At 44.2% G+C, this 22,211-nt stretch overlaps 1 protein-coding gene across 1 annotated transcript in view; it reads right to left on the bottom strand.

Annotated features, from left to right (window-relative positions):
* The window catches only part of ARHGAP15 (Rho GTPase activating protein 15), a 409,331-nt gene that overhangs the window by 145,453 nt on the left and 241,667 nt on the right, over window positions 1-22,211 (bottom strand). Inside the window, exon 10 of the mRNA XM_064154561.1 lies at window positions 4,712-4,789. Within this exon, the coding sequence (XP_064010631.1) occupies window positions 4,712-4,789 (78 nt within the window). The remainder of the gene's footprint in view (window positions 1-4,711; window positions 4,790-22,211) is intronic.

The raw sequence follows: 22,211 nt of genomic DNA, 5'->3' as shown, positions 1-22,211 counted from the left end.
ACTGACTGGTAACTTAGTTTCTAACCCCAAAACTCTTTCAGCAGTTATAGACTAAGAAAAGTACGAATTTCCTCATGTCAGTTTGGTCCAAACAGCTTCTGCTGCCTTGATTCAGTGATTTGAAAAATGATGACTTAAGAGTTTTGAAAGTGCTGAGAGATGTTATAGCCTGGTCCTCTTATGATCCACTGATCTTCCCTGCTCTTAATGGAAAAATAAATCACAGATAAAAGATAATCCTGTAGCAGAGAAGCAAAAAAGGTGTGATATCAATAGGCTTTTATAGAAAAAGAAAACTCTGTGAAATGGATAAAGTAAATAAGGTAGTTTGTTCTGCTGATGCTCTTCTTGGCAAGGTCAAAGCCCTCTTCAGGAGCTTCCTACCTCCAGAAATGAGAAGGAAACACAAAACGTACTGTGAGAATTTTTAGTAGGCTGAAGATGAGCCAGCAGTGTGCTCAGGTGGCCAAGAGAGCCAGTGGCATCCTGGCCTGGCTCAGGAGCAGTGTGGCCAGTGGGACGAGTGAGGTTATTCTGCCCCTGTGCTCAGCACTGCTCAGGCCACACCTTGAGTGCTGTGTCCAGTTCTGGGCTCCTCAATTCAAGAGAGATGTTGAGGTGCTGGAAGGTGTCCAGAGAAGGACAATGAGGCTGGGGAGGGGCCTGGAGCACAGCCCTGTGAGGAGAGGCTGAGGGAGCTGGGGGTGTGCAGCCTAGAGAAGAGAAGGCTCAGAGATGATCTTATTGCTGTTTACAACTCCCTGAAGGGAGGCTGTAGCCAGGTGGGGTTGGGCTCTTCTCCCAAGCAACCAGCAACAGAACAAGGGGACACAGTCTCAAGTTGTGCTGGGGGAGGTCTAGGCTGGATGTTAGGAGGAAGTTGTTGTCAGAGAGAGTGATTGGCATTGGAATGGGCTGCCCAGGGAGATGCTGGAGTTGCTGTCCCTGGAGGTGTTGAAGCAAAGCCTGGCTGGGGCACTTAGTGCCATGGTCTGGTTGATTGGGCAGGGCTGGGTGCTAGGTTGGACTGGATGCTCTTGGAGGTCTCTTCCAAGCTGGCTGATTCTATGAATCTAGCATTCTGTGATTCTAAAAGGTACAAAAGCTTGGGGAGGTTTGTTGTAACCTCATCCAGGCTCCCAGAAATCCAGGATTTTGAGGATCTTCTAAAGGTTTTACTGTTCTTATTCCTTCTTTGATGATAAAGCTGTCGAGTGTTACTTTACTGTCCTTTCATTTTCACCAGCTCGCTCTTATTTCAGTTTGGATGCTGCAGATGACATTAACAGTATAGGAAAAGGAGCCAAGGAAAGCTTTGCTATATTCTAATTAATGATTATTCTAATAAAAAAAAGCCCCAAAAAACAACAACCCACAACTCTGATATGGCAGCCAGCCTAGAGAGTGTCTTCCCTGATCTTTCAGTTCCAATATGATACTTGCTTATTATTTATAGCCTAGGAATGTAGGTGTAACACAATGGCAGAGCAAGCAGGAAAAAAGAGCCCATTAAGTATCTGGCCTGTTTAAGAGCTGATTGCAGAGTCAATCTCTGCGCTGTAAATAGCCTCTTTCAGAACATTTGTTTGCATTTATAATTGAATTAAACTTTAACTAAAATGTATTTAAAAAAAAAATGAAAAGTATCTCTGTGGGGGGTGGGAGGAGGGAAAGAAATTTTATATATATAAATCCTGCTTTCCCACTCTTAACTACAGAAGAATGAAGGGACAAGGATGGAGCTGAGGAGGTCACAGTAATTACTGATTGAAAGCGATGCATGGAGAGAGCATTATGAGACATCATCTCACTGCAGAGCTTTACAGGAGTGGGAAATAAGCAGGTTGGGAGCATATACTGATATTCCCAGTAACTTTTGTGACTTCATGAAACAGTTTGAAACTTCTTCTGCCATAGAATCACAGAAATGTTTTGGTCGGAAAGATCTCTAAGATCATGGACTCCAACTGTCAACTTAGCACCATGTGCCCTAAAACATCTCCTGAAGGCAATGGTTTATAACTACAGAAGAGTAGATTTAGACTGGATGTTAGGAACAAGTTATGCACCATGAGGGTGGTGGAATACTGGAACAAGCTGCCCAGGGAGGAGGTTGAGGCTTCATCCCTGGAGATGTTGAAGCAAAGCCTGGATGGGGCACTTAGTGCCATGGTCTGGTTGACTGGCCAGGGCTGGGTGCTAGGTTGGACTGGATGAGCTTGGAGGTCTCTTCCAACCTGGCTGATTCTATGATTCCAACACATAGTGCTATAACATGTGTGAGTGCTGTAGTTGTAGCAACGAAGACTAACGCAAGAAACAGTAATTGCCACAACTGCTGAGATGATAACTTAGTTCTCCAGGGGCTGGAGTTTTCTTTGCAGTTTCATGTCTCGGTCAGCAGGCCTTAAGTAGACAGCATCAGAGTGGCTTTAATGTACCATTAACTTCACCTTCAGCCATTCATTTTTCACACTAGTGTAAACCAGAAGGTGGTACCTGGCACCTCTGTGCTGCAGAAAGCCAGCTTAGACTTCTGTCTAGCTTTACAGTATCAGCCCATCCCTTTTAGGTGGAAACTTGAGCAGTAACATTAACCTCAAGTACGTTAACCTTTGGATGCCACCAGACATTATAGACAGGATCATTATTTTTATGGTACCTTTTTTTCTCCCTGAGCAAAGAGCCCAGGCAGTGCAGAAGGAGAGAAAATTCCTGGGTTTGCCTCTCTGTCTCCAAACAAAATACAGTGTACAGTCATTTGAAAGCCAAGGCAGACTACATTATTGACATACAAATACCCAACAACTATAAATCTAAGGGAACCCAAGTACTGAGTCAAAACCATGAGGATGAAGATTTATTCAGCCTCACTGCATTTACTGGCAGAGCTACTGACTCCTCAGAAACCAGAGTTCAACCTTCAGTTTCAGCTGAAGACAGGATTGATCCAGAGCAGCTGAGCAGGCAGCAAACATCTGCTGCTCCCCTGAAACTTCCCAGGAGGTGTAAAGATAGGCTGGAAGGTGGGAATCTTTTTATGTCTCTCATCTCTCTCAAATTCAAAAGAGGTTTTGAGTCCAATTCTTAGTTTATGTGCAATACAGAACTAATCGGGGGGAGGGAGCTGTAAGAAAGGTGGGGACAGGCTTTCCAGCAAGGCCTGTTGCAATAGGGCAAGTTTAAACTAAGAGAGGAGATGGAGACCAGATAGAAGGAAGACTTTTTTTTTTTTTTTACACAGAGGGTGGTAAAATAAGTCCCCACCTCTGGGAACATTCAAGCTCACGTTGGAAGGGGCTCTAAGTGATTTGCCATTGGAATGGGCTGCCCAGGGAGGTGGTGGAGTCTCCATCCCTGGGGGTGTTCAAGAGAAGACTGGATGAGGCACTTGGTGCCATGGTCTAGTTGACTGGCTAGGGCTGGGTGCTAGGTTGGACTGGATGATCTTGGAGGTCTCTTCCAACCTGGTTGATTCTATGATTCTATTCTATGATTCTGTGATCTAGCCAAGGATGCCTCTGCTGACTGCGGAGGGATTGGATTAGGTGAGCTTTAAGGGTTCCTTCCTAAACCAAAGCATTCCATGATTCTTTGAACTTGCTTTCCAACAGCTATCAACTCCAAGAAACCAGCCACTACGCACAACATTTAGCAGTCCTGACAGTAGTCTGCAGGTAGCTCTAAAGGAGGTCATGATAAGAGGGAGAAAACATTGCAGCAGCTTCACATTTGTCCTTGAGGAAGTGAAATATGTCCTTAAAGCAATGTAAAATTTGAGATGTTGCCTCACTACTGAGAAGCTTAATTGTATTGTCTTGTTACCAGGGAGTTCACTGTCATTCGTGACCGTTTGCTCAACTCCTCAGTGTGGGAATATTGAGTATTAAAGATGAAAACCAAGAGTAGTAAACTGTTTGGAGAGGTGAATGCATTTATCATTCATCTTAATTTGTCTTACCAATATCAGCTCCCACACCTGCAACACTACCTACTGACCAGTGTCACATTCATTTAGACCACACCTGTGAAGGAAGTGCTCTTGCACCACGGAAATACATTTGTTCTATGTGGCATGCGTGGAAATGCATTTACTACATGTGCATTGTGTGGAAATATGCTCAGCAAATAAATACAGGCTGGTTCTAATTCTGGTTCCCAGGTGCCCCAAATATTCATCTTTCCTCTTTTCATTTCTCAAGGTCAAATATTTGCCTTTTCAAAATCAGTGGCAAACCTTCCATTGAGTTGGACAGAGGCAGTGCTCACAGCATTTGCTTTTCAGTTCTTCTCAGCACCCTTTTCCTTTGCATTGGTCCCCTTTGGATGCCTGCTCTACTTTTGGTTTTAACTTTCAATAACCAAACAATCCACTGCCCTTTCTTTTCAACTTTTATTTTATTCCCTCACTTTGCCTCTTCTCTTTCTATGTGTGCTTTGTTTTTATCCCACCTTACTTCATGCATCCGTTTCCTCCTCCTTTGTTTGTTTCTCCTGTTCAACTATTCTTTTCCTTTGCTTACTCGGCTGTTTTTCCTCTCTCCCTGCTGACATTTCCCTCTGTGCAATATCTCTCTACCTTCCCTTCCCTCTCTTTTCCAAAGCATGGCTCATCATTCTCTGCCACTAATGTATAGCAGATTCTGAAATACTGTCATCTGAGACAGTTAAGCACTAAACAAAACATTACCAGGGTGGAGGAATCACTTACCCTGATTGACAACAAATCGTAACTTCTGTATTGTTGCCAGATTGCCGCTAACTCTGTATATTCCATCAACATCTAGACCTGAAAGAGAAACACATATTTCATTTTAGATCATAGAAGGGTTTTCCCTGCTACGTCTGTCAGGAAGCCAGAAGCACCCTAACAAGTAAGAGGAAGAGCTGCGTAGCGAACGGCTGGAAAATAATCCACCTGACAAGGACCCAAGTGCTTCCTGCCTGATTAAAGCCCCAGCGAGAAACACAAGTGGGAGATTAACTTGAGTGAATACAAAACACCTAACTCTAATTATCTGTTCTGTCGGCACAACAGCCTTCTGCAAGAGTGTCTGGACGGGGAGGGGAGGGGAGGGGAGGGGAGGGGAGGGGAAGGGGAAAGAAGGGGGAAAGGGAGGGAGGGCAGAAGGTCATAGACCATAAGTCATAGAATCAACCAAGTTGGAAGAGGCCTCCAAGCTCATCCAGCCCAACCTAGCACCCAGCCCTATCCAGTCAACCAGACCATGGCACTAAGTGTCTCAGCCAGGCTTTTCTTGAACACCTCCAGGGACGGTGCCTCCACCACCTCCCTGGGCAGCCCATTCCAATGCCAATCACTCTCTCTGCCAACAACTTCCTCCTAACATGCAGCCTATACTTCCCCTGGCACAACTAGAGACTGTGTCCCCTTGTTCTGTTGCTGCTTGCCTGGCAGAAGAGACCAACCCCACCTGGCTAGAACCTCCCTTCAGGTAGTTGTAGACAGCAATGAGGTCCCCCCTGAGCCTCCTCTTCAGGAGGAAGGAAGGAAGGAAGGAAGGAAGGAAGGATGGATTAGCTCCTGTACTGGCAGAGAAGGGCTGCTTGGGACATGCATGATGCTCTGCCAGGCTGCCTCAAAGTGGGATGTTCACATTAATAGTGCTGGGCAAAGCTCTGGCTCTGGGGCCTGGGTTTTTCAGACATGAATTTCTGAGGCTGTGACCTTTCTGCAAATAAAGTGGTGAGATGCCCAGTCTAAAATCATGACACACACTGAGCCTTAAACACAACCACCACTTCTCTGCTCTATTCCTCATAGCAGAGCAGACAAGTTTGAAGATGAAATTAACTATCCCAAGTAGCATATGCCCTGGAGTACATTTCTTCATTAATATAGGCCATTCTTTTCAAGGACAACCTGACAGTCTTGTTTCTCCCTGCATATCTACTCAAGGTTTATCTTCTAGGTGAAACTAGATGTCATACTCCCTTTTGTGACATATTATCTCCTACAGCAAGCTCTGCTGATATGGCTGTTTAAAATAGCACTTCCAGCCCGGGTTGCATAGCTGTAGCATTTCAAAGCACATGGGAACTGCTCTCCTTTCCCGGGAGAATTAGCTATTGTGCAACAACAACCGGATCTGCATGCTTAAAAATGCAGAACACTATAGCTGTGCACTGCCAGTTCACATTTCAAAGGTGCCAGTAAGCACACAAGCAGCTAAGAGACTCTACAGAAATCAGGTTTGGGTTGGGATTTTGTTTGCTTGTTGTTGGGTTTTGGGTTTTTTTCAGGGCTACCCATCACTTGGAACACAAGTTTTTATTAGCTTTTGGCAGGCAATGTCAGCAAAAAGCCTTTCTCTTAGAAAAGGTTAATTTCTCAAGCACAAGAATTTTCAGGGAATATTTCCTGATCACGTATCCAGGAAGATTTTGTGCTTGTTTGCTTTCTCAGTTTGAGGTGGATTAAGAGGAAACACTGAAACTAAAGGAAAGAGAGAACACAAGTCCAATAGGTTAGAATCTCAGTTGTAATGACAGTTAAATAAGGAATTGAGGCAGTTAAATAAGGAAGTTTTTGACAGAGAGAGTGATTGGCATTGGAATGGGCTGCCCAGGGAGGTGGTGGAGTTGCCATCCCTGGAGGTGTCCAGGAAAAGACTAGATGGTATTAGTGCCATGCTCTGGTTGATTGGACAGAGCTGGGTGCTAGGTTGGACTGGGTGAGCTTGGAGGTCTCCTCCAACCTGGTTAATTCTATTCTATTCTCTTCTATGATCATGCCCTAGTAGATGGGTGTCACAGCCAATGGAGTCAACTGCTTGGAGTTATTCCTCCATGGTCTTGAAACATTTTGGAATCATAGAATCACAGAATGTCAGGGGTTGGAAGTGACCTCCAAAGATCATCTGGTCCAGCCCCTTGCCAGAGCAGAATCACCTACAGCAGATCACACTGGAATGCATCCAGATGGTTCTTGAATATCTCCAGAGAGGGAGACTCCACAACCCCCCTGGGCAGCCTGCTCCAGTGCTCTGACACCCTTACAGAGAAAAAATTCTTCCTGAGGTTCACATGGAACCTCCTATGCCTCAACCTCCATCCATTTACTTTTTCTGAAACCAGATAAAGTCTTTTGCTTGTTTGCTTTCTCTCTCTACAAATCACACTTCTTTTTTGTTTGTCCTAGCTAGGAAGAGTTTGTCCTTGTTTGGTTTACATTGAACAACCTCTTTTTAACATGAATAATAATTCCATCCTATTCACTGCTTAGATATGCTTTTTATTAGACAGTTTTCTACCCTGCACCTGTGGGTGTCCTGCAACATAATACTGAGAGTGATGATTCATTTCAGGAAGACCCTCTTTGGTTCCAGAAGGGATGAGGGAAACGTTTATTTAAGAGAAATCCAAAAGGATTTGGTAATCAAGAGCAGTTGGAGGTTTTCCATCCACTGGATATATAACACATGAGCAAATGAAAATTGATAAAATATTTGAGTAATGCAATTCTATCCTAAATCTGAAGAGTCTCATTCTGATTAGTGAGGGGAGAGCGAGAAAGCGAGAGTAATTCCCAGCATAGGGATGTGGGATTTGGAGGTAAGGGGTTACAAATGGCATCAGCTAAATTGGAGGATAAAATAGAAAGTAGAGAGAAAAAAATAAAACAAGTAGAGAAGCAAGCAACCAGAATGGAAACTTTGCTCTGGATCTAGCTCAAGTCACCTCTGAAAAGAGGAGGCTCAGGGGTGGCCTCATTGCTGTCTACAACTACCTGCAGGGAGGCTGTAGCCAGGTGGGGTTGGGCTCTTCTGCCAGGCAAACAGCAACAGAAGAAGGGGACACAGTCTTAAGTTGTGCCAGGGAAGGTTCAGGCTGAATGTTAGGAGGAAGTTGTTGGCAGAGAGAGTGATTGGCATTGGAATGGGCTGCCCAGGGAGGTGGTGGAGTTGCTGTCCCTGGGGTGTTGAAGCAAAGCCTGGATGAGGCACTTAGTGCCATGGTCTGGTTGACTGGATGGGGCTGGGTGCTAGGCTGGGCTGGATGAGCTTGGAGATCTCTTCCAACCTGCTTGGTTCTATGATTCTATAAACCTTTTTGGATATATGGAAGTGTCAAGCAGTGTATGCTGCTCTGGCTACAATCACTGTGTGCCAAACTTAGCAAGTGAAAAGGGCAAACTATGGTCACAGAATCAGAATCACAGACCCTTAGGGGTTGGAAGGGACTTCCAGAGATCAAGTCCAACCACCCTGCCAGGGCAGCATCACCTAAAGTAGTCCACACAGGAATGCCAGTCCAGAAGAGGCCACTAAGATGCTGAGAGGGCTGCAGCAGCTCTGCTCTGAGCACAGGCTGAGAGAGTTGGGACTCTGCAGCCTGGAGAAGAGAAGGCTTCCAGGACACCTTGGAGTATCCTTCCAGTATCGGAATGGGGACTACAGGAAGGTTGAGGAAGGACTATTGACAAGGTCTGGTAATGACACGATGAGGAATGGGTTTGAACTGGCAGAGGGGAGATTTAAACTGGATGTTAGGAAAGGTTTCTTTAGAGAGAGGGTGGCGAGACACTGGCACAGGCTGGCCAGGGAGGTTGTGGAGGACAGAAGCACAGAATGTGATCTTCAATCACATTCTGTGCTTCTGTCCTCCACAACCTCCCTGGAGGTGTTCAAGGCCAGGTTGGATGAGTCCTTGAGAAACCTGTTCTAGTAGGAAGTGTCCCTGCCTATAGCTGGGGAGTTGGAACTGGATGAGCTTTGAGGTCCCTTCCAACCCTGACTGATCCCATGATTCTATGACCTTGAAAGACTATCTAGTGCAACCCCTCTGCCAGAGCAAGATCACCTAGATCAGATCACACATTCATGCTGCCTTCTGCTTGAACTTAAGCTATATTTGACAATATCTTCCAACTGAATATAAAAGGAAATTCTCTATGTGTGGGGGCTCAGAGGAGGTGGTATACAGAAATTTCTTGCTCTGATTTTCAACAAGCTTTCAAATTTGAAACACAGCATTTCAAATCCCCTGTATCAGTATAGGAGAACACTGAAGGGGACAAGGACTGGGGAGTCTTGGTGGATGGAAGGATGGCCATGAGCCAGCAGTGTGCTCTTGTGGCAAGGCAGGCCAATGTCAGTCTAAGGTGCATTAGAAGTGCTGTGGTTAGTAGGTCAAGGGAGGTTCTCCTTTCTCTCTACTCTGCCCTGGTGAGGCCTCATCTGGAGTACTGTGTCCTTTTCTGGACCCTCAGTTCAAGAAGGACAGGGAGCTGCTTGAGAGAGTCCAGCACAGAACCACACAAATGCTTATGGAAGTTGAACATCTTCCTGATGAGGAGAGCCTGAGGGAGCTGGGGCTGGGAGCTTAGAGAGGAGGAGACTCAATGTGTGACTTCATTCATGCCTATAAAGATGTGCAGGTGAGTGCCAGGAGGCTGCAGCCAGGCTCTGCTGGGTGGTGCCCAGTGCCAGGCCGAGGGGCAGTGGTGGGAGCTGAGGCAGAGGAGGGTCCATGTGCAGCTGAGCAGCAATGTTCCCGTGCGGGTGGCAGAGCCCTGGCACAGGCTGCCCAGGGGGGCTGTGCAGTCTCCCTCTAGTGGAGACACTCCAGAACTGCCTGCATGTGCTCCTGGGCCATCTGCTGTAAGAGACCCTGCTCTGGCAGGGAGGCTGAACTGGATGGACTTTGGAGGTCCCTTCCAGCCCCTGACATGCTGTGATTCTATGAAATGATGCTAGGAAACCTACCTAGAAACCCACAGAACCTGTCTACAACCCCATGGAGCTTCAACAATGAATGCATCCTGAAATAGGTGTGGTCCCCAGGCCTGGTAGAAGCTTTGTAAAGGAAACCATCGTGCTGGATTCAACAACAAAGTGGAGCAGGAACTTGGAAGAAAGGCATTCTTTAGCTAGGCCTTTCATTTAAAATCAGTTATGTTCAGGGCAAAACTATTGTATTTCAAAGGAGCCAATTATACCTTCCCATAAACAGAAAGATCATAGGTTTGAAAACTAAAGTATCATTATGTAATCAAGCTGTTGTATTATAAACTATTCTGTGGGCTCAAGATGCCCAGGGCTATCTTTACAAATATTTGAGAGGTCATTATCAGGGTATGCTCTCCCTAAAACTATAATTCTTTCCTCCTGTTTTCATATGCATCTTAGCATAAATATCTGATATATAAACAACATTTTAAAGGTTTACTAAGGGCAAAAGAGGCAGTCACAAAGTCACAGGCCCACAGGATGTCAGGGGTTGGAAGGGACCCAAGATGATGACATCGAGTCCAACCCCCCTGCCAGAGCAGGACCATACAATCTAGCTGAGGGCACACAGGAACACAGCCAGACAGGCTTTGAAAGGCTCCAGAGGAGGAGACTCCACAACCTCTCTGGGCAGCCTGTGTCAGTGCTCTGGGACCCTTACAGTCAAGGAGTTCCCTCTTGTGTTGGGTTGGAACCTCCTGTGCTGCAGCTTCCATCCATTGCTGCTTGTCTTATCCCAGGGAGCAAGTGACCAGAGCCTGTGTCCCCCCCTTCCTGACCCTCAGATATTGATAAACATTGATTAAATCTCTTCTCAGTCTGCTCTTCTCCAGACTAAGCAGCCCCAGGTCCCTCAGTCTCTCCTCATCAGCCAGTGCTCCAGTCCCCTCATCATCCTCATAGTCCTCCCTTGGACTCTCTTGAGCAGATCCCTGTCCCTCTTTTAACTAGGGATGGACAAACCTGAAGGCAGTACCCAAGATGAGGTCTCACCAGGGCAGAGTACTTCCCTTGATCTGCTGGACACACTCTTCCTAATACCCAGGACCCTTCTGGCTTTCTTGGCCACAAGGGCACATTGCTGTGCCATGGATGTTCTCCAGCAGCACTCCCAGGTCCCTCTCCACAGGGCTGCTCTCCAGCAGATCACCTCCCAGTCTGTGCTGATGCAGTTTATTACTCCTCTCCAGTTGTTTGAAGTCATTTAAAGAAGCAGAAATGGGTGAACCCAACAAATATATCAATGGCAAGATAATGTGTTGGATGAGAAAAAACCCTCATAGAACAAAAGTGGAGCATTGCAAAAGGATCAATATTTGTGTGCCAATATGAAAATCATGAAGGGTAGCTAAGAATAAACCTGACACATTAAAATTTGGCACTGCAAGTGCTGTCTCTGGATGGGATTGCAAACAGTACCTGGAGCTTCAGGTCAGTGTGGGAGTAACTATAACTGGGTTTGTCTGATGTCATGGAAAGCAGAGGGAAAATGAGGAGAACAAATCTTGAGTTACACCACAGAGAGAAAAAAAAATACAAGTATTACCAGCAGCAACAGCAAACATATGACTGATAGAACCAACCAGGTTGGAAGTGACCTCCGAGCTCATCCAGTCCAACCTAGCACCCAGCCATATCCAGGCTTTTCCTGTATGGATCTGAAGTGAAGAGTGGTGCAGAAGTTGTGTGAGCTGAAGATATTTGGATCAGCAAACCTTGACCAGCTTGGACTGACTGTAAGACTGCCTGTGCCCAGCCTGGTTTTTAGTGTTGCTGACACATACACCCTGCCTTTTTGGTGTGGTGTTGGGTGGAGTTAGGCATGCCCTAAAGCTCCTGGGGTAAGGCTGGAGGCTGACACAGGAGATTTGGATGTGGAGCTTAGGGATATGATTTAAGGTGAACCTTGTGGCGTAAGATTATAGGTTGGACTTGGGGATCCTGAGGGGCTTTGCCAATCTGCATGTTTCTGTGATCTGCTCTGCTCTGCTGGAAAAATCTCTTGATCATCAAAACTACCTGCTTCTTGTTCTCTTGTTCAAGAAAAAGTCCTGGATGAGGCACTTAGTGCCATGGTCTAGCTGAATGGACAGGGCTGGGTGCTAGGTTGGACCAGATGAGCTTGAAGGTCTCTTCCAACCTGGTTGATTCTGTGATTACAGAATCACATTTATGAGGCTGAAAATAACATCCAGACTAACATCTGATATGGCAATAGGTCCCATCCCTAGTGCAGAGAAGATACTCAGCCACTGTGGAAGTAGGGGTCATAGACAAGTAGGTGTCTGTCTGTGAGACAGACAAGGCTAAACAAACCTAGGAGAGCAAAGAGCAGGTGACACTGGAAATCAAGTTGAAGGACAAGGAGATAATGACTGTTGTAAAAAACCCCAGTTTTGACTTGTCAGTGCTCCAGCTCTACAAGTGTCTGTCATTTGTGAAGAGAGAGGAACGTCTGGAAACGACTCAGGCTGGAGCCAGTAGCGGAAGAGTTATTTTGGTGCTGTAAAAGCAGTAAGAGGGATCGGCTTGGAGACTGGCTAGACTGACCTCAGTCCCAGGCAATCTACTTCAATAATTAATTCAGGGCTCTATGAACAAATAATTCACAGCAAAATATAATTAATCCCAATCAGCAGGGCTGCATGGAAACCAGGGCCTCGCCTAGCAAACTTGTTGCATTTTGTGATAGGATTGGGGTTTTGACAGGTCTGGCTGATAGAGGCAATGCTGCTGAAATAGTGTGTTTGGATTCCCATGGCATTCTGATTAAAGCACTCACATTTTATGGAATTAACAGAGCATATATTACATGGATTAAAAACTGGCTCAGTGACAGACCTCAAAATGTAGTAGTTAACGGGAGGTATCACTTAACAAGGTCATAACTGGCAGGGCTCTCTGAAGTGAAACTCAGTCCAGTGCTATCTGTGCCCTGGTGAGGTCAGATCTGGAATGCTGTGTCCAGTTCTGGGCCACTCAGTTCAAGAGGGACATAGAACTGCTGGAGAAGAGTCCAGCACAGAGCCACAAGGATGCTGAAGGGAATGGAACATCTTTATTAAGAGAAGAGCCTGAAGGAGCTGGGGCTGTGCTGCTGGGAGAAGAGGAGCCTGAGAGGTGACCTCAGCAATGGTTATCAATATGTAAAGGGCAAGTGCCAGCAGGCTGGAGCCAGGCTCTGCTGGGTGATGCCCAGGGACAGCACAAGGGGCACTGGGTAGAAGCTGAGGCAGAGGAAGCTTCATGTAAACACAAGGAGGAATTTTTCCAGTGTGAAGGTGACAGAGCCCTGGAACAGGTTACCGAAGGGGGTTGTGGAGTCTCCCTCTCTGGAGATATTCAAACATGTGTGATCTGGTATGGGAGATCCTGCTCTGGCAGAGGGGTTGGACTGGATGAGCTGTCAAGGTCCCTTCCAGCCTCTGACATTCTGCAATTCTATGGTTCTATCTAATAAATTTATCAGAGGTGTGGACAACGAGGGGAGGGGGAAATCTCTGCTGGCAAAGTAAACAGAGGACACAAAGATCAGAGAGATATTAAATAACGATGAGGACAGGTTCAGTTACAGAAGAGCTGAAGGGACACCTCAAATGGTGAGTTGTGTGGAGAAGCACTGGATGCATCCAACACTATGGATGTAGGTTACAAAAGTCTTGAGTATCATTTTGGATGATTAGCTGAACATGACCTCCTGGGTCAGTGCCACAGGACTAAAGTGATCCATTAAATTATAGAAAGAGATGAATCAAACAGGATCAGGGCAGAGCTGGCAACCTCTTCACATGCTGCAGATAGGATCTCCAGGAGAGCACTGTGCTTAATATCAAGGAAAATAAACCAAAACATGCTTCATTGCTTTGTGTTAAAAAGAAGATGGAAGAGATGTCCTCTGCCATTGGTGCTTTTCCCATTATTGGTAGGCACTGGACTCACAACCAGCTCTGCCCAGCTGCCAGGACCTGTGGCAGACAAGACTGAATTCAAGGTAGCATAAACAAGCCTTCTTTTGGTGTGTTATCAGGAGGAATCCAATGTTGCATCAGAATTTAGTAAAAGCAGGGGGAAGAAGGGAGAGGAGAAATTGCACTCGTTCTTAACAAGCTAAGAAGTGACTCTACAGGAGGTGTCTGGCGTGAGGTTTGGTGAATCTCTTTAGGAAATGAGCTAGCAAGAAACAATTCTATGTTTGACTGCAATGATATCAAGGAGGGGCATTTCTGTGGAAAAATAAAAGGAGAATCTTTTTTTTTTCTCCAGTAGTAACTTCAAGATGCAACAAAAGGAGAAAAGCTTGACTAAGATCTTCCTGGTTTTGAGACCCTCTAGAAGCTGTTTACTGGAAGCAATTACAATGCTGAATACGAGCATTACATACTGAGAATGAGTAACAAGTGGATATGATGGATGATACACTTCATTCTGTTTCATTTGATGGGAGAATTTCCACTTTGATATTTACACAGGAATAAATAAGGATAGAGACATCACAAAGCAATTTCAGCCTGCAGAATTCACTGCTACGTGGGGCTGCTGCTCACTGCCTACATCAAGCCTGCTCTGCCTTCATCGTCTTCTCTATTGTGTTGCACTGTCCTTGACACTCAGGAAGTTTACGGTTTAAAAGCCCCAGGAACAAGAAGACTTACTCAGAGGGCTGCCTGTACCAAGGAACAAAAGTAAGCTTTGAAACGATGTGTTTTGAAGGAAACCATGGAGCATGCAATGTGCTCGCTGTAATTTTGCCCTTACCTCCAGTCTATACTTTTGCCATTCTGATAGTCCCACTCCTTGCAGCTCAACAAAATGACCTCATTGCTTTCCGCTGTATTTTCTTTTAAACATTGGCTGGGATGATTGAGATTCAGGAATGTGGGAAAATGGATTCCCAAGCCACGTCCATCCCCTTTAATTCTGAGCTGTAATTTTTGGCTTGGCTTGAATCACAGTCATCACATTTCAGTCTGAATCTCTCTGTAAAGTGATCTTTCTTAAACATTTCTTTCACTCATCATGGGATCAGAAACAAAGCCATCCTAGTCTTTCAGCGAAACACTTACAAACCCCTTTTTACAGCCACTCACAAGAGCTGAATTCCCTTTAAAACAACAACAAAAAAACCCAAACCAAAAACAAAACACCCAAACCGTTTGTAAAAGAGGAGGTTTTCATTGCCTGATTGTCCTCTTTGTGCATCTTGTCATCTGTATGCCATGAGCTACAGCTATTTTAATCTGTTTTTGTTTGCCATCCATTTGGTGTCCGCCCAAGAAAATGCAGGTGATTCTAATTAACTTACTGCTGAAGATGTGGAAAAATCTCAATTGTGCTACAGAGAATTATACACTTAAAACCTTCCCTCTATTATTTATAACAGCTTATTAATGAAAATGATTACGTGAATACATTTGCCACCTGATTCATCTGTGTTCACTTTTTAAACCAACAGGGTTTATGTTAAAGGGAAAGGAAAAAAAGCCAACACTGAACCCACACCAGTGCTTACCAAATGCAGACCTCAAGCACACACATCAGCTCCCTGGCTTCAATGGAATGGCAGTTTAACAGCAAACAGCATTGCCTTGCTTTATGCAACGCACTGTAATATCTGAAATGACATCCAAACCTTCAGAGGTAGCCTTGCTCTCTCTGCAATGCATTGCTGCTGCTGCAGTTTGGGGATGTTGGGTTCCCTTTTTTGTTTGCTTTCTCTTTTAATGCCTCCTTCCCCACTCTTATTTCCTCTCCTTTGCTGCAGTTACTGCTTCTCACTTGTGGGCTCTTGGGTCCATCCTGAGCAATGATTAACTTATCTGGAAAAATAGAATTTCTATGGCTCTTTGCTATTTTAACAAATATACTTCCCCCCCTTTATTTACTTTCTTTTTCTCCCTTTCTTTTTTCTTTCCTTAAAAAAAAAAAAAATCTTCTTTTTGTCTTTTTTTTTTTAAAGATTTTCTGTTGTCTTGTCTTTTTTTTCTGCCTTTTTTCCTCTTTTCTTTGTACCTTTTCCCTCCTTTTTCTTTTTTTTCTCTTCTCTTATTTTTTGTTTTCTTCTCTTGTTTATTTTTTCTTTTTCTATTTTTTCTTATCTTTTCTTTTTTCCTTTTTTCCCCTCTTCTTCTATTTTTCTTTTTCTTCTCTTGTTTATTTTTTCTTTTTCCTTCTTTCTCTCTTTTTCCTTTTCTCTTCTTTTATTTTTCTTTTTCTTCTCTTGTTTATTTTTTCTTTTTCTATTTTTTCTTATCTTTTCTTTTTTCCTTTTTTCCCCTCTTCTTCTATTTTTCTTTTTCTTCTCTTGTTTATTTTTTCTTTTTCCTTCTTTCTCTCTTTTTCCTTTTCTCTTCTTTTATTTTTCTTTTTCTTCTCTTGTTTATTTTTTCTTTTTCTATTTTTTCTTATCTTTTCTTTTTTCCTTTTTTCCCCTCTTCTTCTATTTTTCTTTTTCTTCTCTTGTTTATTTTTTCTTTTTCCTTCTTTTTCTCTTTTTCCTTTTCTCTTCTTTATTTTTCTTTTTCTTCTCTTGTTTATTTTTTCTTCTTTTTCTCTTTTTATCTTTTTTCTTTTATCTTTTTTCTCTTCTCTTGTTTTTCTTTTTTCCTTCTTTTTCTTTTTTCTTTTTCTTATTTTCTTTTTAATTTTTTTACCTTTTAAAATTCTTTCTCTTTTCTTTTTTTTTTTTCTTCCTTGACCCAAATATCTGTCAGGAGTCCCAGAAACCATCAAATGCTGAATGGTCCTTCACTAGCATCTCCCTTAGGACATAACCCAATTCATATCTCCAGGGATGTGCAGCTTCCAAACCCTCCTGGATGCGTTCCTGTGTGACCTGTCCTAAGTATCCCTGCTTTGCAGGGGAGTTGGACTCACTGATCTCTGGAGGTCCCCTCCAACTCCTGCCACTCTGTGACTCTAATTCTTACCTGCCTGGTGTAATGGCCCTGTGACACGGTGGTGACTGGCAGAAGGGAATTGCAAGACAGAGAAATGAGTTGCGTGTGGGAAAATCAATAGACACGAAATACCAGCCCTGGGTTGTTTTCTGCTTAGTACAGCCACCAGCAGGCAGCTCCCTGCCCTCCATCAGCCACCAATTCCACTATTCCATGCCATGCCACATAGGCAGTGATGGTCTGATTTGAATCTGATGACAATGTGGGTAATGCAGTTTATTTTGAGGAGGATGAAAGCCTGAATAAAGGTTATCATTTCAGGAGAAACTGATGATGGAAAAACTCATCCACTGTGTGACACAATCAGAACAGCTGGGGCTGTACTGTGGAGGGTGGGGGAGAAGAGAGGCAAGGTATTTTGTGTATTCAAGAAATACAGACAGCATTGCCACTGCTTCCACCCCAGCTGTGCCTGTTAACTTCTGGAAACATGTAGAGCTCAGCAATAAAGCACACTTGACTGATATTTACTGCCATGTGCATTGTAAGACATTTTCTGCCACACATTACGTTCTGAAAGAGTTAAGTAACATGAAAAATACAGGCTCAAGATTATATCTGTCATGGATGAAAATACTACATTTATGCCTCATTGTAATCCATTCATGGGTTTATGGACCCCCAGCCCTCCAGGGAGTGCCACAGCTCCACATGATACTGCTGAGAGCTGTTATTTGGCTTTTAGATTTCTGATTTAGCTGAAAGAAGTTTAAAAACACATGTAGCCAAACAACTCCCTACTGGCTGTACAACTGAGGAGGGTCAGGAGCAGAAACTATTCCAGCAAAAGCCAGCTGTAACTTATGCTCACTAAACTGGCTGAAGATCTGCCTGCTGCAGACAGTAGCATACCAGAAATTGATGCATTTTGCTGTATCCTCCCACTTGGGTTGAGCTGTGCCTCATTTGGGGATCCATCATCACCACCACCAGGCCTGTGTTCTTTAAGCAACATCAAAACACTAAGGGAAATTGTACTTTAGGGGAGTGGGGGGGGGGGGGTGCCTAACTCTCCTCTTAGGACTATAGAGGACTTTCAGTCAGGTCCACTGACATCAGTAGGAGCTGTGGTTAAAAGCTTAGGGGCAGACACAATTCTCCAAACATCCCTTACTCCCAATGCTGATTTTAAAGAGAATTTAGTGCACAGTAGGGACAGATCTTTTCCTGTCTTTCACAATAGTCAGAGATTAAATTAGACCTCAGCAGTGTCACCTCCCCATCCTGACTAGCACTGCTGCTTATTGGGCTTTTAACAGTTGGAAGTGGAAGAACTGTGCATGTGGGCACACACAATCTTCAGCCAAAACCGGTAAGGAGTTTGCATTTTCTGGGCTGTAGTGCCTTTGCTTGGCAAAGAGATGTATTTGCTTTTAATGGCACTGACTGGGATAGGGAATTTAGGCTGGACTAGGTATGTTTAGGATGGAAATTGAAAGTCACAGGACTGCTTCTTCCACCATCCCTTATATTTAGAGAGAGAGTTGAGGAGCCCAGATAGGCCCAGTTCTCCACTCTATAGAGGTTACTTTTTTTGCCTGACAGCCTGAAGCTGTGCTCAGCTATCTCAAGGTTGTCCGTCTTACCTTCAGGAACAAGTCCTACCTAACCATGTCTGGGCACTCCCTATAGCTCCTGTGCACCGCTGGGGGGTGGATGCAAGCTCAGAGTTTAGCTATTGGGAGTGCAACACCGGTTAAAGAAGTATCAGCAAGGCACCGGACAGTGCTCGTTTTGCTGCATGGCACAGAAGGCTGGATCTGTTTCTTACAGTCAGAAATCAGAGCAGCTCAGCTCTGGACTTCTAACAGAAGGAACATGCAGAACCCTACTCTAAAAGTGGAGCTGGGGCTCTCGTGCAGTTGGTAGCATCCTCTGCTCATTGATGTCGTAGAGCAGGCATCTATGTCTGTGTTTGTGGGTTTTTTATCTTTAAGTAGGAGAAAACATTTAAAACTTGAATTTTGCAGTCTAAGGCACACTATCAGGCACCTTTGGGTGTTACAGTCCATGCCTGTGTGGAAAGCTCTCTCAGAAGATAAGTGTACATATGGTTATCTAACACCACCTTACTACGTTCTTAGCACTGCAGACCTGTCTAACATATGAGAGTGATAATGCAAAGGTGTGCCTGTAAATGCCTACATGTAGACAACTTCCACTTCAATAATGTCTTTCCCACTGTATACTTCACACATTTAAGTCTGTGATGAAGATTCAAAACCATGGAGGGCTGCTGAATGCTCTTACATCTTCCTCTAAGTGATAAACTTTTAGTCTAATAAGTGAACAAAATGTCTTTGTTCTTGCAAAAGTGGTATTGAGTCTCATGAAACTGTGGCATGAAGCAGAATTATATGAAAAAAAATCCCAATCAGCTCAAACCCAGAAACATTAAATATGACAAAGCCTATTGTGTGAAGGCATTTCACTATGTTTTTAACCTTTTCCTTTTATGCAGGTATAAATATGTTATTTTTTCCTGTCATTCAGCCTGAAGGTACTGCCCTCAAACAGGTTTAAGTAACTGAAAAGCTTGGTTTGGTTTTGGGTTTTTTTCTTTCTTCATTTAATTTGGCAAAATCTAAACCACCAAAGCAACATCTAGAAAAAACATTTAGTAAGGATAGCTACAGAAACCATAACAGAAACCAGAACAGAGATAGCTACAGAAACCTTCAGTATCTGAAGGGGGACTACAAAAAAGCTGGGGAGGGACTTTTTAGGCTCTCAGGAAGTGACAGAACTGGGGGGAATGGAGCAAAGCTGGAGGTGGGGAGAGTCAGCCTGGAGGTGAGGAGGAAGTTGTTCAGCATGAGAATGATGAGAGCCTGGAATGGGTTGCCCAGGGAGGTGGTTGAGGCCCCATCCTTGGAGGTGTTTAAGACCAGGCTGGATGGGCTTTGGCCAGGCTGATCTAGGGTAGGGTGTCCCTGGCCATGGCAGGGAGGGGTTGGAACTAGATGATCCTTGTGGTCCCTTCCAACCCTGACTGATTCTATGATAAAAGTCCTCAACTCTGTTACAAAGAGTGGGGAGGACCAAAACTTAAGAGGCTGACATTAGGTTGACAGTTGCCTCTCCACAGCTTTCATTTTCTGGTTTGACATTCATGCCATGCTACACTACATTAAAGCAGCACAAAACTTGTCTATGGATTGCTCAGGAACTCCTGAAAAGAAGTTCAGAGAATCAAGCAGGTTGGAAGAGACCTCCAAGATCATCCAGTCCAACCAGGCTGTGTATGTACAGTCTGAAATGGAAGAAATTGCTTTCTGCTTGGAAATCTAAGCCAACCAACAAAAACTCAACTCCATATTGAAATATAAAGATAACTGGGACATGCAAAAAATACCTTCCCTGACCTCATATAGTTCTGATAAGGAGAAACTAGTTGTTGGCAATAAAATGCACCGGATAGCTCTTAGTATATGTATGTATAGATATGAGCATCATTCGATATTTTCATGCAAGATAATTCATTTACAACCTGAAACTAAGGGAAGAATTTTGCTTTGAATCGTTGTCTTTGTATCTTAATGCTGACTGTGACAGGGAATGATGTAAGGAAGGTAGAAATCCAACCTTATCCCTTTGGCTAGGGTTCACGCAGACCCTCTGGTATTTCTGAAGGCTTGGAAAAGGGAAGTTGGCACTCAGTGCTTTCCATATCTAATTTCCTTCTCTGGTGAAGATTCCAGTAATTATTAACAACATCTACTACAGGGACATTGAAGATAGTTGTGCAGCTTCTAACACAAACTCTTTATGTGAGCTGTGCTCTTTGTGTTTTTTGTGTCTGACATATCAGAATACAAAAACATGTAACTGAAATACGTAGGATAAAGGCAGCCTTTGTGAACAGCTTCTAGTCTGTAAATTCAGATACCCTGCAAGCATCAATACCTTGGGACTGCTTGGAGGGCATCTAAAAAGATTGAGTCTTTGCTCAGTGGTGACAGAAGTGTCCTTGTGCAAAAACCTTAATCTCTGAAACGATGCTCTCTATGTCCCAAAGTAGCTACTGCTGTGAGGATGCTCCTACAGGGCATAGAGCTCAGCACTAAACAAAGTGGGTGAGGATGGTCCTACAGGTCATAGAACTGGATACTAACAAGGTGAGTGAGGATGGTCCTACAGGACACAGAGCTGGGATTAAATTAAGTGGGTGAGTATGGTTCTGCAGGACATAGAACTGGGCATTAAAGCGGGTGAGGATGATCCTACAGGGCACTACTGGGTATTAAACAAAGTGGGTAAGGGTGACCCTACAGGACACAGAACTGAGCATTAAACAAAGTGGTTTGTGTTAGAGTGGTGAAGTAGGAATCATACAGAATAGCCTGGGCTGGATGGGACTTTCAAAGGTTATCTAGGGCATCCTGCACTAGATCATGTTGCCTAAAGAGCACCCTTCCAGCATCTCCCACCTTCCTGTTGGGATTCAGATCTACCTTATACTTAGCTGGGCTGCAGAATCTGAGTGACTTTGTTTTCAGCGGGTAGAGCAGACAGCCTATTGCCAGCTGAGTTTACAGGCTAAGTGAAAGCAGTTTTCACTAGAAGAGGATGTATCTTATCTTTCTTCCCAGGTTCATTAAAAATATGTAGCACCTGATAATGTAACGCTGAACGAGTGGCTGCTAAATTTCCCCCTCTCTCTGTCTCTCACACACATCTACACACAGAGGAATGCTTCTTGGCTGCCAAGCCATGTGCCAAGATTTTGTTCACTTTAATCTCAATCACACAAAGTTTCTACCAAGTATGCTGACAGGGTTTGAGTTTTGGTGGCTCCACAGGGCATCACTACAAGTACAGTGGGAAACTTTTCTTGTTAAGAGATTTCTGAGCTGATCTGTTTTCCATGTAAGCCAACATGAGCAGTATCACCATAAAGAACTCAACACTTGCTAACTGATACCATACACTCATCAAAATTATTTCATTTGTAAGTAAACAAAGAGCTGTGGCACCTCCAGCACCATTGTGTGGTTACTGCTGGCACGGGAAAGCCATTTGGTGGCAACTACTTTGTCATGCAATGTCACATAACACCATGTCAGTTCAGGACTGCCAAAGCTAAACATATGGTTTGAAATATTGAGGGGGGGGATATTTTTCCTGGGAAGATGGAGGGAAGAAGCTTGGAGTAGCCTCTTTTGGTCTTCTGAAGACATCTCAGAGAAGAGCCATCACCTTACACTTGATTTGGAGGGCTCCATGGTGATTTTAGTAGGTTTGCTGTTCCCTGCTCATGACCAGTCCTCATGAACCTTGCTCATGACCTGGGCAGCTGATCTTTTTATATCCTGAGACAAAAATCTAGCTATTTACAATTCTCCTTTAAATATATGAAGCTTGAGGTCCTGATCCAACAAAGTGCTGAAGCATTCCCTTAACTGTAGGGAACAACCATTGCCCACAAAACAGATCTATTCAGCTCCTCAAAAGGAAGCCTCCATCTGTTTTGGTGGACAGAAGCTGGTATCAGTAAAGCAAG

Source organism: Pogoniulus pusillus, chromosome 2 (genome assembly GCF_015220805.1).
Source record: "Pogoniulus pusillus isolate bPogPus1 chromosome 2, bPogPus1.pri, whole genome shotgun sequence".
Classification (NCBI taxonomy): Eukaryota; Metazoa; Chordata; class Aves; order Piciformes; family Lybiidae; genus Pogoniulus; species Pogoniulus pusillus.
The sequence above is the reverse complement of the archived record's forward strand: the minus strand, read 5'-3'. Positions and strand labels throughout refer to the sequence as shown.